Below are 15,229 nucleotides of genomic sequence, written 5' to 3'. Positions count from 1 at the left end.
ATCAGTTAAAGTCTGGTCGATCATCTTGTGCAACACCAGGCAGCTCTGAAAACTTCCAAGGACGAGCATTTTGTGACCTGGAAAATGTTTGCAAAATGTTTTCGCTCTGTGAAAAGAACAGATTGCAAAGGAGACATACAGGGTGTGTGGTTCTTTATTTTCCCACCTCCAGGGCAGAAAACATAGCTGTGTGCAATGCCTGGAAGGAAATCAGTCAAGATGTTCAGAGTGGCTTGTTAGGGTCTTGGTGTTTCTCAGTGACTTCCATTAGAATTTCTGCATTTCCCATGTAGTGTACAATAATTGTGTATTCCTTTCCCAGTTGCATTTAAGGAGTTAGTAGAAATGAACCTTCCACCCCAGCACCCCAGCCATACTGAGAGGGGACTAATGTCTGAACTCAGTGGCGTCACTATGGGTTCTTTTAAAAAATGTGATCTTGTTTTGATCCTGTTGATTTCATGCCTTAGAAATCCCATATCTCAGAAACACCTTTTTTTGGTACTGAATCTGTTTTGATCCTGTTGATTTTATGCCTTAGAAATCCCATATCTCAGAAACACCTTTTTTTGGTACCGGGAATCAAACTCAGGACCTTGCGCTTGCCAGGCAGGCGCTGTGCCACTCTCAGAGTGGCACAAAGATATTCAAAGATGTTCATGCACAAAAATGTTCATGCACAACAATGTTCATCACAGTGTTATTTATAACAGTGGAAATTCTTTGCAATCATGAGAGTCAGTTGTGGAGGTTCACTTGGTGAAATGTAAGCCATTGAAAATGGAGGCAATGAAGAGCCAGGCCAATATTAAAAAAAAAAAAAAATGCTTGTGGCAGCTATGGTTTTTTGTGGAAAAAATCAGGATATAAACTATATGGAAACCAGGCATAGTGATGCACACTTGTAATCCCAGCACTCAGGAGCCTGAGGCAGGAGGATTGTCACAAGTTCAAGGACAGCCTGAACTACATAGTGAGACCCTCAAAAAAAAAAAAAAAGTATGGGTAAAGAAAATGTGGTATTTATGCACAATGGAATACTATTCTGCCACAAAGAAGGATAAACTTGAATCATTTGTAGGAAAATGGATGCAACTTGAGACCGTGATGTTAAGTGAAATAAACTCAGACCTACAAGCTTAAGTATCCTGTGGTTTCTCTTATATGAGGAACCCAAAGTGTAAATAAAGAGCAAAGATAATAGGAAGAGGTAGATAAGAGATAGATAATAGGAAACAAGGAGATAGATCTTTTGCAAAAGTGAAGGGGACTGAGAGCTGGAGGGAGGAGTGGATAAGAAGATAACACGATAAAAATTACGATGTGATGTGTCGTGTGCGTGCAGCAACTCCCCATGAGGAATGTAAACGTGTACTGCAAACCTGTACTAGTAAAACAAAAAAACTGGAAAAAATATGTTATTATTATCAAGAACATATAAGAGGGAAAGACTATACCAGTGAGAGTAGTTGTTGAGGAAGAATCATATGGTTATCAGAAACATTTATTTTCTTCTGTCAAGAAAATCCAAGCGTTGTGGTGCTCCTGTAGGCCCAGCTACTTGGTAGGCTGAGATAGGAGGATTGATTGAGCTCAGGGTTCAAGACAAGGCTTGGCACCACAGTGAGACCCTCTGTAAAGAAAAAAGAATCGAGTCCTTCTGAAAATTCTGAAAATCAAAATAGAGGCCCATAAGCCACTCTCACAATCCTCTGCCTAGGGCTGGATCCTGGATGGCATCCCCGAGACTCGGGAACAGGTGCTGATGATGCAGACCCTGGGGTTCGCCCCTAAGCACGTCAGTGAGTACCCTGGCCCTGCGTCCCTGGTTCCCCAGCCCTGTCCCCAGCCCCGCCACCTGTGACCCAGCAAGAGCAAGACATGTTCGATTAAATCAGCCTCAGTCACAGAGCTGACTTACTCGGGGCTCGTTCTTAGGAGAAGCAGCGTTCTGTTTTCTCCCTGGGAGTCTTTGTCCCAGGAACCCGTGTCTGAGGGACCCTCTTTAGGCAGTCATGGGAAGTGTGGCGGACACACAGGCACAAGGACGTTCATCACGGTGTTACTCGGGACATGAGCATCATTAGCAGGGAACTGCTCAACCGTGAGCGATGCTCGGTCCCCAGAGAACATGCTTGTGTTTGGAGCTGAGAAGACCTTTCCTTTAGGAGTTCCAGGGCTGGGAGAAGGGTTGGTCTTGGTGGCAGTGTAGAGGGATCATCCATGAGGCTCAAAGGCATGAACATGGCCTCCACCCTGCACGCCTGATGTGGCCCCTCTCTTCTCTGCCCAGTTGTGCTGAATGCACCGGACTCTGTCCTGATCGAGAGAAACTTGGGCAAGAGGATCGACCCTGTAACCAAAGGTACGGGCCTCCGCATGACCCATCCCCTATCCCCATGGGAACAGCCTCTCTCTGGACCCTCGGTTCACCAGGCGCCCAGTGCATCCAGAGAGGCGCACAGGCAGGCACAGATTCAGATGCCAGAGCCAGGCTCTGAGCTGGAAGCAGCTGGGAAGCGGAAGCCCTGTAGGTGCAGGGAGGCAGCTTGTTCTCTGCAGAACTGGACTTGAGCATGGATGGTGCTGCAGGCAGCAAGCTCTGAGCCCATTCTTTGCTGAGCTCACCCCCCAGCTCAGACCTGTGCACTGGATCGGGTGGGAGCCTCTCTGTCCTGGGGAAACTGTGTACCCCATGTTCCAACAGAGCCGAGTTGTGGTTCCCTGGCCCCGCCCCAGAATCCGCATTTGGGGGTGGCAGCCTCTGGCTGGGTGGTGAGCTGTGCCCTCTCCGTGTCCCTCTCTGTACAGAGATCTACCACACCACCTTTGACTGGCCGCCCGAGTCCGAAGTCCAGAACCGTCTGGTGGAGCCGGAGGGCATCTCAGAGGTGGAGACAGCTCAGAAACTGCTAGAATATCACAGGAACATCATCCGGGTCCTTCCTGCCTACCCCAAAATCCTGAAGGCCATCAGTGCTGACCAGCCCTGTGTGGACGTCTTCTACCAGGGTAAATGCAGACACGCAGCCCCGCCCAACCACCCTCCTCCACAGGCCAAGCTCGCCATGCCCGCCCACCCTCCCATCCAGGACCACCAGGGTGGCAGTGGCCAGGACGTGCCTGACACACTGGGGATCTAGGTGTAGGTTTCCTGCCCAGAAGCCTGGGCAACTGGGCTAACGTCCTATATGTGGGCATGGCCATGTCTGTAGCCCATGGAAGATTTCACAGTGACACAGCAGGGGTGGTGAGGCTGGGGTGGGAGGGCCACGGTATCAAGAAGTTTGGGCCTGACCTTGAAGAAGGAAGAGAATGTGCCTAAAGATTTAGGACAAAACAGCAACACCCAACCACAGATAAAACCAAAACAACAGCAAAACCCGCTGCAGCACAGCTCAGGGGCTGTGAGTGTTCAGAGCGGGGATGAGCAGCCCTGTGCCAGCGCTGCCCTGGCATCCGCAGTAACGACAAATGTGACTGCACAGCCCGCGGTGGCCCTGAGGTGCGGAGAGCAGAGGTTGCACCCGGGACTTGGGAAGTTGGGAAGTCCTAACCCCTGCACGCATGAGCTGGGCAGCCCTGGGCAACCCTCTCACCCCCTCAGAGCCTCAGTGTTGCCCTCCCTAGAGTCAGAACAAAGCCTGTGCCACCCAAGGGGTGGGTGGCACAGGGGGGGTTCAGAGAGTCTCCAGCTCACAGGTCCCCACCAGAAGCCCAGTGGGTGCGGCCAAGGCTCGGCGATTATCACCCTCCAATATCTTGTCCTTGTTCGGCAAGGGGAACTCAGAATACTCCTACCCAAAATTGCTGTAGCAGCATTTTTAAGTCTTGCTGTAGTTCTGTCCCCGTCCATACCACGTACGCGGAGCGGTCAGTGTTTTGACACAGTGCAGTCCCACCACGCTTGATGGCTTGCAAAGCCCTTTCTCTGTGTTCTCTCAAGTCTCTAAGAAGAGTTGATTTCAATGGGGAGGTGACATGAGGTCCCACATGTGGCCCTGCCGATCCCTCCACCGCCGTCTCCCGCCGCGGGCTGGCTGCGTGCTCCCTGCGTTCCGCCGTCACCCAGCGCGTGGGTGTCTGGGACAAGGCGCTGCTTTAGAGCTGCCAGCCCGGGGTGGCGTGCGATTTTCCAGCGCTTTGGCATCTCGGAAGGGTCTTTAGTAGCAAACACTGTGCTCTTAAGATAAACATCCGTCGCGTTTATCTTATGCCATGATTCTGAATTTACACATTAATTACTTCCAAATTACTTAATTAATTTTAAAAGTTCATATGATCACACATAAAGAATTCATGCCCGGAACTGTAAATAAAAATGTGAGTGTCTGAATATTAATTATTATTAATTAATAATGCAGAGAGATAAATTGAAAATTGGAACGCAAAATTCTCTCTGTGTTGTTTTTTTAATCTCTCTGCAGTGCATCCAGCAACCACATATTTCTAAAAAGAATAATTAGATGTGGAGACTGTCTAGGGGATCATTACTTCTAATTAACTTGGTTATTTACTGTAAATTAAGCATCATTTGTAAGCAGGCTGCCTCGCCTGGAGTGTTGGTGCTTTTCAGAGGCCTGAGAATCGAGAGCCTGACTGGGTGCCTTGTGAGGGGCCTCTGCGTGGGGAAATGGTACCCACGGCGCAGGCTCTGGGAGAGTGACCCCACGCCCACCTGGTCTCTGAGCAGGAATTACGCCTCTGTCATGGGACTGTGACAGGAAAATGAGTTCATCGGCTCAGCAGTGACTACACGGCAGTCACAGTGATGATGATAACGGTGAGCACAGCCTCGAAGACAGCCCCCTGAACTCCCCCGTGCTGCTGGTCTACACGAGAGGGAGCTGTCCCGTCTCTAATGACCCACCCCACTAACTACACAACCCACGAAGATTCCAGAGCTCAAGATGTGCGCAGTGAACACATCCCACTGGTTCTCAACTGGGGACGATTTCGCTCTCCCCCACCCACAAGGGGAGGACATTGGAAAATGCCTGGTTGAAAATGCCTTGGTTGTCACAGCTTGGGATTGTGCTACTGGCACCTACTGGGTGGAGCCCAGCGGTACTGCTCCCCATCTCACTGATGTGCAGGTCACCCCCACAACAAAGAGCCTGTGATCAGTCCCTGGGGACCATGTTCCTTTGCCCAAGATGGAGTCCCAGGAGGGACATTTGCAGTGGTGGATTGGACAGCGCACAGGACAGCCTGGGGCTTCGGCAGGAAGGCGGCTGGGGGCGGAGCCCCTGCTTTAAGGCCAGCCTCCCTGTGCAGTTGCCCTTTTACAGCCCGCTCAGCCTGTCCTCGCTGCCCCCTCTTCTCCGCTCAGAGGGGGTGGCCCGTTTGATGTTCAGTAGCTGTGCCCTGTGACTTCCTGGCACTGGGCGCCTCCCACGGTGCAGGGCACCTCATCACTGGAGACAGTCACCTCTGTCTCTCCACCACTTCATTCATCAAATGCCAGGGCACACCGCAGCTGCGTCTGCCCGTTCCTGTGACCTGTCTCATTGCCTTTGGAGCTTCGCAACACAGTTGGTATCCGTGGAGTACGGCTGCACAGATTATTCTCCCCCAGTTCCCCGGTCCTTCAGAAGTCCCTGCGCACTTGCCCCTGCGCGGCCTGAGGCGCTTATCAAAGCCTGTGTCCGCACTCGGCATGGCCTGCAGAAAGCCAGCGTGCGCCTCCTCTAGGAGACCCAGCGGGGCCCAGGGCCTCAGGTCAGAGGCTCAGCTGGATGCAGTTTGGAAACTGCTCTGCTGTGGAGACTCCGGGGTGGCTCAGAGGACGGCTTCTGGGGCTTGCCCCACTCCCTGGCCACCTTGGTGCCCAGGCCTGACACATAACTAGTGGCGTCACTGCGGCTTCTCCTGGGCCCCCATCAAGTGTTTCCACGGTGATGTAAGAAATAACAAGGGTCCCGCATGGAGCCGGAGCAGAGGTGCTGCGCCGCAGCTGCTCTTCCTCAGGACCTGGCTCCATTGTCCTCCTGTCCTCTCTCTCCAGCTCTGACCTACGTGCAGACCAACCATCGATCCAATGCCCCGTTCACCCCGAGGGTGCTGCTGTTCGGGCCCATGGGCAGCGGCAAGAGCCTGCAGGCGGCCCTCCTGGCCCAGAAATATGGCCTCGTCAACGGTGAGTGCCCGGATGCGCCAGTCTCCCCGCCTTCCGCGCCAGAGCCCGCCGGCCCGCACAGCGCGGGAGGGCGGGAGGGTGAGCGCCCCTGCTGTCTTGCTCTCTTGCCCAGCTCGGCTACCTTAACCGTAAAGACATTCACCAATAAAATCGTGTCCCCAGCCCAAAGAGCCGACAGCCCGGCTACTCATCATTTTTATGTCCTCCGGGCGCCGGCCGCCCCGTGCCTGCCCCCGCTGCTGCGGTCCCCTCGTGGGGCCTCGGCTCTTGCACACACGGGGCAGCGGCTGCAGGTTTATTTGCTCCGGTCTCACGCGGCTCCCCCAGCCCCGGTCAGCACGTTTGCAGGCAAACAATTTCTGAACCAGAGGAAGACTTCTCGCTCTGCACAGTTTCAATAAATATTTTACCAGGAGGCGAGAAAATATTGAAATCAGCTCTCCAAGTCCTGGCTGGGGTGTCCCAGGCGGTGCTGGAGGCCGTCCCGTGTGCTGGAGGATCAAGGGCTGGGAAGAAGGAAGACAATAGCAGGCTCGGGTTAGATGCAAGCAAGTGAAGGTGCTCAGCATCTTCACAGTCTCTGCTTACAAAGCAAACAGGAGCCCTGCACCCCCAAATATACAAAATGCATATGAATATAACCTCAAATTGCACATACCAGCATGCAAGTATATATAGAATGCATACGCAGGTACACATGTATTCATATTGCTATATATACCACCCCAGAAGGTTGATGCTTTGAATAAAAATGCTCTTTAATTAGGTCCCCTAAAATAATTAGGTCTCCTTCAGTTTAAACTTCCAAAACCACAGAGATAGCCAGGAATCAGTGACAAAAATCACACCCATAAAAAAGATAGAAGCCAGGCACGGTGGGGCATGCTTGCCATTCTAGCACTCAGGAAGCTGAGGCAGGAAGATTGCCGTGAATTCAAGGCCAGCCTGAGTTCCATAGTAAGTTCAAGACCCTGTCTCAAAAAAAAAGTTAAAAAAAACTGAACAATTATTTGGCAAATTTCATTAGTATAGAAAAGTCTATACACATTAAAAAAGAAATGTTTTTTCTTAATCCATTTTTAAATGAGTTATTCAAATTATCTCTTCCTTGATTTTACATTTTAAGAATGCTGATTAGACGAACTTTGCATCAGTGATTAGGGAAGGTTCTTGGTTCAAAATGCCCACCTGTCCACCTGTGCCCTACCACGTGCCCAGCTAACTGTCTGTGCTCATGTTCTGTGGGAACATGAAGAGGTATGGTGAAGCTGGCCATGGTGGGCACACTCCTGTTATCCCAGTACTGAGGGAGGCTGAGGCAGGAGGATCTCAAATTTGAGTGCCACCTAGGCAACTTCAGGAGACCTAGTCTCAAGATAAAAAATAAAAAGATCTGGGGATGTTGCTTAGCAATAAAGCACCCATGGGTTCAATCTCCAGTATCCCCCAAAATAATTAAAATTTTAAAAAGAGGCATAGGGAGAGAGAGCGGATGTGAACACACTACAATAGCACCTTCACACAGCACACAGGGTTGGGTAAGTGACACTCTCTGCCGCAGTCTGCTTCCGTAGATGCTCTCCTTCAGGAAAAGTCATTTTTAAATCTAAATTGCTTTCAGCATACTGGTCACGAGATGAAATGACCTGCCTAGATTGTCCCAAAAATGAAAATGGAAAAGCTCACAATGGTTTTTGCTTTATAGTTAAAAAGCCACCGTGGGACTCTTTTAGATAATTGAGCATTTAGAGAGGAATTCAGAAAGCTCACATTTCTCAGAGGTGTTCTTGGTAAATAAATGCCAGGCAGGATGAGATTTCAGCAAGCCAACTGCTGGCACCTCAAGACAGAGTGGGCAGCCCAGGGCCATGCCCCAGCTTGGCCCTGAGCCCGGCATTTAGGAGCCCGTAAACCCGGGGACACACCAGCAAACAAGCATTCGCTCCCCCAAGGCTATCAGAAGACCCTGTTTTAGCTGCTGCATGTCTAAAGGGCACCACTCTTTGAACAGAAAAAGTCACTCTTAAGTTGCTAACTATGCGACTCCTTCAGCCCGGTGATTGCACACCTGGGATTTGATTCTCTTGAAATTGAAATACTTGCTTGAACATGCCATGCACACTGTGAAGGATGCATGCGAAAACCAGAAGCAACCTCAAACTCTTGAGAAAGAAACCCATAAATTCACTTGACCACTGTGATAATCTCGCTACCTGAAGGAGGGGCCCAAAAGCAGGTTGGCCACTCATCTGTGTTTAGGGGATGATTTCACTGCTTTAAAGGTACCTTCGGGTATGCTCCTAACAATACGAAGAGATCTACACACCTGAATGACTATCTCGAGGGTGTATTACAATTCTGATTGATTTAATTTTATGATGAGAACAGATATCTAATCAGAAATGGCCATGAGGGATTTTATCAGATTATCATTAATATTTCTCATCAGTTGCCAGCTGTGCACCACACACTGTATTAGATACGCAGATGGAACCAAATGTAGAAAAAATTAAAAAGGAACTCAAGGCTGTAGTCAGTCCCGTGGGCCGGGCTGGGGCAGGAGCCCAGGGCAGCAAGGCCAACTCCAGCACATCCCAGGCCCAGCCCCATCCGAGGCCTCGCTCCCTCTTGTAGGCCCATTGCTTCCTAGAATGCCTCACCAGCTCCCACAGCAAGAACCCCGTTGCCCTATTTGAACATCCTGCCCACAAATATAATTAATTGTTGTTATTATTATTATTATTTTAGTTTGTTGAGATAGGGTCTCGCTAAGTAGTTCAGGCTGGCCTTGAACTCACTATGTATCCCTGACTGACCTCAAACTCGCAGCAGTCCTCCTGCCTCAGCCTCCTGAGTGCTGAAATACAAGCCCAGCTTAATTAATTATTTTTTAAATGAGGCATGGTGGTGCACGCCTTGTAGTTCCAACGCTTAGAAGGCAGGAGGATCACTGCAAGTTGGAGGCCAACCTGAGGTATATAGTGAGACCTGTCTCAAAACACTAAAAAACCAAAATAATATTATTATTTTTCCTTCTAGGCTTTAGTCTTTGGAAGGGAGGACAGTTTCATGGATGTTGTTGCTGGAGGTGGTTGTGGATATGGGGTTTTAAAACCGTTCCTCCCTCTTGTAAGCAGTGACAGCTATAGTTTCCTCAAAATAGTGCTGTAGCTCTGTAGCAATTTTCTATTTAGAAGTATTCCTTAAAATATCTGGAGATTCTTCCAGATTTTTTTTTTGTTGTTATGGATGCCTGATTTAATCCTATTGATATCAAAGAACACTTAATCCTGTTGATGTCAAAGAACACATCCTATATGATTTTGATCCTTTAAAATGTATTGGTTTTTTGACTGGACCAGCATATGGCCTATATTGGTGGAGTCCACATGCACTTGAGAAGAACATGCATGTCTCAGAGCTGTTGGGTATAACACCCTGCACACATTAGCTAGAAGATATTTGTGGCACTCAAGTCTTTCACCTCCTCAGTGGTTCACTCTTGACTTGAGACTCCCGATATAATAAAATCTCCAATTCCATATCGTGGATTTGTCTCTTTCCTGTCAATTTTGCCTCCGTATTTGTTCAGTGCGTATACATTACAGTGCACTGCTATTTCTTCTTGGCAAAATGACCATTTTATTGCTAGGAAGTGTCCCTCCACCTCGCTGAGAATGTCCGTTTTCTCAGTCTACTTCGGTAATCATACGACCTTCCCTGTGATCAGCGTCTGTATGATGTACTTTCTCATGCTTTTCTTTTCAGCTGTCCATATCTTAACATTCTAAATATGTGTCTTGTAGAGAGCATATGGTGAGAGTTTTCTAGTTTTAAAAATCTAGCTTGACGTCCTTTGCATGTATTTGAAGCATTCAGTGTGTGTCTGTTTAAAGGAAGTTTTCAATAGTAGCAAGTCTACCACTTGGTGGGTTTTCCTTGTTGTTGTTTGTGCTTTTTGTTCTCTGTTTCTCTCTTCTGGCCATCTTTTGGGATGATGGATTAGTTTTCATGTATTTATTTTTATTTTGGGGTATTTATTTGTGATAGGTTTTATTATATGTAGTTTAGGTTGGCCTCAAACTCACAGTGATCTTCCTGCCTCACCTACTAGATTTTAGTAATTCATTTTATTTCCTCTGTTGCCATATTTAGTACATCTCTTTGCTTTTGTTAGTGATTGCTCCAGAGATTAAATATGTATCCTCCTCTTCTTGGAGTCCTTGCATTAATGTTACACCTCTTCACATATAAGGGACTTCAACACAGAGCTAGGTGTGATGGCACACACCTCTAATCCCAGCACTTGGAGGCTGAGGCAAGAGGCTCTCCATGAGTTTGAGACCAGCCTGGACTACAGAGTGAGTAGTTACCTTCCTACATAGGAAGACCCTGTCTCAAAAAGAAGGAAAGGAAGAAAGAAACAAAGAAAGGAAGAAAGAAACAAAGAAAGAAAGAAAGAAAGAAAGAAAGAAAGAAAGAAAGAAAGAAAGAAAGAAAAAGAGATAAAGAAAGAAAAAGATAAAAAAAAAAAAGAAAAGAAACCTGCCCTTTCCTTTGTGCTGTTGTGGTCCTGTTATAAGCTCTGTAATTTATGATTATTTATGTAATTTATGTATTTATGATTATTTTTGGTTTGAAGTTTTAAAAAAGGTAGAAAAGACTTTTTTCTGTGTATTCACATAACAACACACTTTATTCCTTGGTCTAATTCCAAGTTTCCACCTGGAATCATTTTCTTCTCAGCCTAAAGAACTTCTTTTAACATTTCTTTTAGTCCATGTCTACTAGTGACACCTTCCCTCACCTTTCATACAGCTACATGCACTATTATTTTGCCTTCATTTTTGAAGGATGTTGTGCTGCATATAGAAATCTATGTTGACAGGTTTTTTTTCCTTTCATAACACTTTAAAGATGTCATTGTGTTGTTTTCTGGCTTGCATTTCTCCTGATGATAAGTCAGAGATTATTTTTTATCATTGTTGCCCTGTCTATGAATCATCTCTCTCCTCTCCAACTGCTTAGTATTTTTTCTCTCTCTTTAAGCAATTGGAGTGTAATGCAGGAAGGTGTGACTGCCTTTGTGTTCGTCTAAAGTTCTTAGATGCTTATGATTCCCTCCAGGTCATTAAGCTCCTCCTTTTTCCCTCAACCCTTTCATTTCCTCTTTAAGTTTGGAATCTTCTATTGCTTATTTTCCTGCCTTTAGATTTGCAGATTACAGCTCATGCCATAATTTTGTTTTCATTTAAGATACTGTGTTTTCCAGTTCCAGAGTCTCTCTGGTTCTATTTTGTTTCCCTCTGTCTGCAGAGGTCCCCATCTGCTCATTCATTTTGACTCTCTTTTCCTTTAACATTTTAAATGCACTCGCAACCCCTATTTTAAAGGCTGTGTGCTAATTCTGGCACAGATGTCACCTCTTGATGTGACTCTGGGGCCTTTTTTCTCTCCCTGGAGAGGGCCAAATTTTTCTGATTTTCTCTGTGTCACATAGTTTTCACTCCTGTGCTGACAGTGTGGTGCTCGTGTGGTTGAGAGATGGGATTATGTGGTTCCGTTTTAAGAATTCTGACTTTAAGAGTGGGAAGTATAGTTAAGTGGGCAGAACTGGAGGCTGAGCACGGACTCCGTTTCTCACAGACCCGGGAGAGGGTATCAGTCTGGCCACTTCCTGGCTCTGTGATCTGGAACAGCATGAGCCTCGGTTTCCTCCCCAGTAAACAACAGGTTGTCAAGAGGTCAGAATTAAAAAAAAAAAAAAAAAAAAAGAAAAAACTCCAGTCACCTACCAAGAAAGAGAAAAAAAAAAAAAAAAAAAAAAAAAAAAAAAAAAAGCAAACAGCACAGTGCACGGTACCATATGGAAGTTTCTTAATTTCCATCAGCCTTTTTTCATATATTTCCCATATTTCCCTTAGTGAAGTTGCAGGCCACTCAGGACAAAATCACTGATGTTGTGTACATAGAGAATTAAGTGTGTCGTTGTTAAGCGTTATGTCTTCGGTGATGGTCCTTGACTTAGGTGTTCATGTTACCCAGCTAGTTTTGGGATTGCTTTTGGTTTCTGTAGTATGGGCAAAAAACTCCTTAATGCTGAAGGTTACAAAAAACCATGATTGTGCAGTTAACAACTCAGGAAATAGCACTTGTCTTCTGGTTTTGGCTATGAGGGGTTGTATCTGTCACTTTCCTGTCTCACTGGGACAGATGCTCAACACCCTACAGTTTAAAGGAGGAGAGATTTATTAGCTTGTCGTTTTCAGAGGGTTCAGTCCATGGTCACTGGCTCCAAGGCAGAAACAACATGGCGGAAGGGCCTGGCGGAAGAAGCTGCTCAGCCCATGGTGGCCAGAAAGCAGGGAGAGGAGGGTGGAGCTGGGAATAAGAAGGCACCCTTCCGGGGCACCAACCAGGCCCCAGCTCCTCACAGCACCGTCAGCTGGGAACTCATGCATGGATGAGTCCCCGATGAGCACTGCATCCCCATGGCCTAGTTGCCTTCTGAAAGCCCCACTTCTGAACACATGAGACTTGTAGGGGACACTTTAGATCTAAGTAGTGAGGGCTCCCCAACCAAAGAGATGGAAGCCTGTGCTTGTTCATTCGGTTCATTCAGCTCCTGTGGACCGTCCACTCCCACGTGCTGGCCTTGGCCCAGGGCTGGAGTCACAGTGGGGCGGAATGGAAAGTCCATTGCTGCTGTGGGCACACATCCAAAGAGGACAGTGGCAGTGGGCCAGGTAGCTCCAGCTGCTGCCTTTTAATTATGAATGCATCCACTTGGTATGTGAAGTGGTCCTCTTCTGTGAGGGCTTGTTTGAGACAGGCTCTCGCCATGTAGTTCAGGCTCACCTCGAGCTCATAGCGATCCTCCCGACTCAGCCTCCTGAGTGCTGGGATGACAGGTTTCTGCCACCACACCCAGCTTGGTTCACTTCTGTGGGCCCACTGACCCTGTACTCCCTTGCCCACCGGGAGGACTGTGGAGCCACCCTGTCCCTGTGACGCTTTCAGGACTGAGTAGCCCTCCACAGCGACACAGCAAGCACGATGTTCTGTTCAGCAATCCCCGGTGTCGCTGAGACCCGCCCATCTTCACTGGTGTCTTCCCGCACCGTCCATTTTCAGTGGCCCTTCGCTGGATGCGTTCCTTCTTGTTCCACATCTTCCCTCCTCTTTCTCACCGCCCGGCTCCTCTCTGATGCGGACTTCTGCTCGGCGCAGCCCCGGGGGTGGAAGAGCCTTTTCCGTTTTCCCAGCAGCCCTTCCCCGGCCGTTAACTCTGCACTGGGGTTTCTTCCTTCCTTCTTTCCTTCCTTCCTTCCACATTCTTCCTTCTGTTTAACGTTTCTGTGGTCTTTCTGTTCCTCTCTCCTTCAGTCTGCTGCGGGCAACTGCTGAAAGAGGCCGTGGAAGACCAGTCAAAGTTGGGCGAGCTCATCCGGTCCTTCTTTGAAAAGGGGATGACAGGTAGGGGGGCTCAGGGCGGCAGCTGACAAGCTGGGTGTGCTTGTCACCAAAGGCCCGCGGCTCGTTCCTCGGGAGGTCACCGGGCGCCCAGGCTGAGCCGGGCGAGGGGGCCTGCAGATGTGGTTGCTGGTCACTAGGGGTCTGGAGGGTCCCTGCTTCCCAAGAAGGCTTGCTACTGCTAACCGGTGACAGGCAGCCTCTGGAGCCAGGGCCCGGAGCTTCCGCCTCCTTCCCCATTTGGGGCACAGCAGTCCGCAGCCGAGGTCTGGAGGAGGAGAGGCATCGCCCATGGGCGCCTGGGCCGGCCGTTGGTCTTCAGGGGTTTGACGGGATCAGGACCAGATCACGCTCCCAGGTCCCCTGGGTCGTCACAGCCTGAGCAGTCGCAGGTCTGAGTCTCGGGAAGGACACCCAGGCCACAGAGAAGAAACCCTGAGCTACCAAGGCCACACGGCCTGCGCTCTGCGAGGCCCCGGGACACGCGCCCGGGGCAGTACCCTCCCCTGGCCACGTCTTCCTCTCACGTGAAGTGTTGTAGTGCCACAGCACAATCGTGCCGGCTGAGTTATCCCATCTGACGTGAAATTGCGATGCCGCGGAGAAAACGGTGCCCTACGATGCAGCCGTCCTCCTGGGCAACGCGTGCACTGGTTGGGACATTCGCCCAGCAGAGTTCAGTAATGAGGAGTCCCCCTTGCTCCTAACCATCAGCCGGGAGGGCCCCCTGGGGGCGCATCCTGACGTGGCTTTCGGGAGGCCCCCCCCAGATGCCCTGGTCCCCAGGGTGAAGCTCGAGGTGAGTCGGGTGCACAGGACGCAGTGATCTGGTAGGTCGGTGAGTGGGCCACTCTGACGTCACTGCGGCCACACCCAGGAGCTCCCAGCAGTGTGGGAACCAGCGCGGGCTTGGGTGCCGTCCTCGCCAGTCACGTGGCCCCCTGGGACCGCCATGCCCTCGGTGCCCCTGGCCAATCAATGGCAAGGGGGAGGTGGGAAACCCTGCCTTAGGGAAGTCATGACACTGGCTGCTAAAGGGCGGCTGCTGGTACAAAAAGCAGCAGAAAGAGCAGCCGCCACCACAGAACTCCCAGTGCCGCCTTATTTCTCTCCAGCAACACCAGGCTCCAGACTGGGGTGACAGTGGTGGCGGCTACAGGCGCCTCACAGGAGACAGGCTGAATAAATGAGGAGTGATGCCAAAGTAACGGAGGTTTATGTGGTACCCAGTTTTGCCATGTGTGATGCTCTTCATAACTAGATGGAAGCTGTGTTTGTTCTCCACAAACACAACCTGTACTGGTTCAAAAACAAAGGCAAGGCCCAAGCCAGTGAGGCAGTGTTAACAGCCAGCAAGTTTTGGGGAAGGCTTGCAGGTATCCTTTGACTCTTTGTGCAGTTTTCTGTCCATCTGAAAGATTTTCCAGAATATTAAATTACAAAAAGGAACAGTTTAAGTGGCTCCCAAATTTGCAGTCCTTCAATACTACCATGGTGCTTGTTCTGTGACATACATAGGTGTGCAACATCCCCAATCCTCGGTAAACAGGGACGGGGTGAGAACAATGCCCTTTCACAAAGGGGGTGCACAGCACTGTCTCCCATCCCCTCCTGCGT

General features: G+C 49.3%; 1 protein-coding gene across 3 annotated transcripts in view; it reads left to right on the top strand.

The window, feature by feature from the left end:
- Ak8 (adenylate kinase 8) overlaps positions 1 to 15,229 on the top strand; it is a 116,283-nt gene that overhangs the window by 36,052 nt on the left and 65,002 nt on the right. For 2 of the 3 annotated variants that reach the window (XM_005408390.2, XM_013506605.1), the window contains exons 6-10: positions 1,721 to 1,802; positions 2,294 to 2,365; positions 2,812 to 3,012; positions 6,008 to 6,139; positions 13,526 to 13,615. In XM_005408390.2, coding sequence (XP_005408447.1) covers positions 1,721 to 1,802; positions 2,294 to 2,365; positions 2,812 to 3,012; positions 6,008 to 6,139; positions 13,526 to 13,615 — 577 coding nt within the window. The remainder of the gene's footprint in view (positions 1 to 1,720; positions 1,803 to 2,293; positions 2,366 to 2,811; positions 3,013 to 6,007; positions 6,140 to 13,525; positions 13,616 to 15,229) is intronic. The other variant, XM_013506604.1, reaches the window with a different exon arrangement.

Source organism: Chinchilla lanigera, unplaced genomic scaffold (assembly GCF_000276665.1).
Source record: "Chinchilla lanigera isolate Chin_1 unplaced genomic scaffold, ChiLan1.0 scaffold00112, whole genome shotgun sequence".
Taxonomy (NCBI): domain Eukaryota; kingdom Metazoa; phylum Chordata; class Mammalia; order Rodentia; family Chinchillidae; genus Chinchilla; species Chinchilla lanigera.
This window is presented reverse-complemented; position numbering and strand designations above follow the sequence as displayed.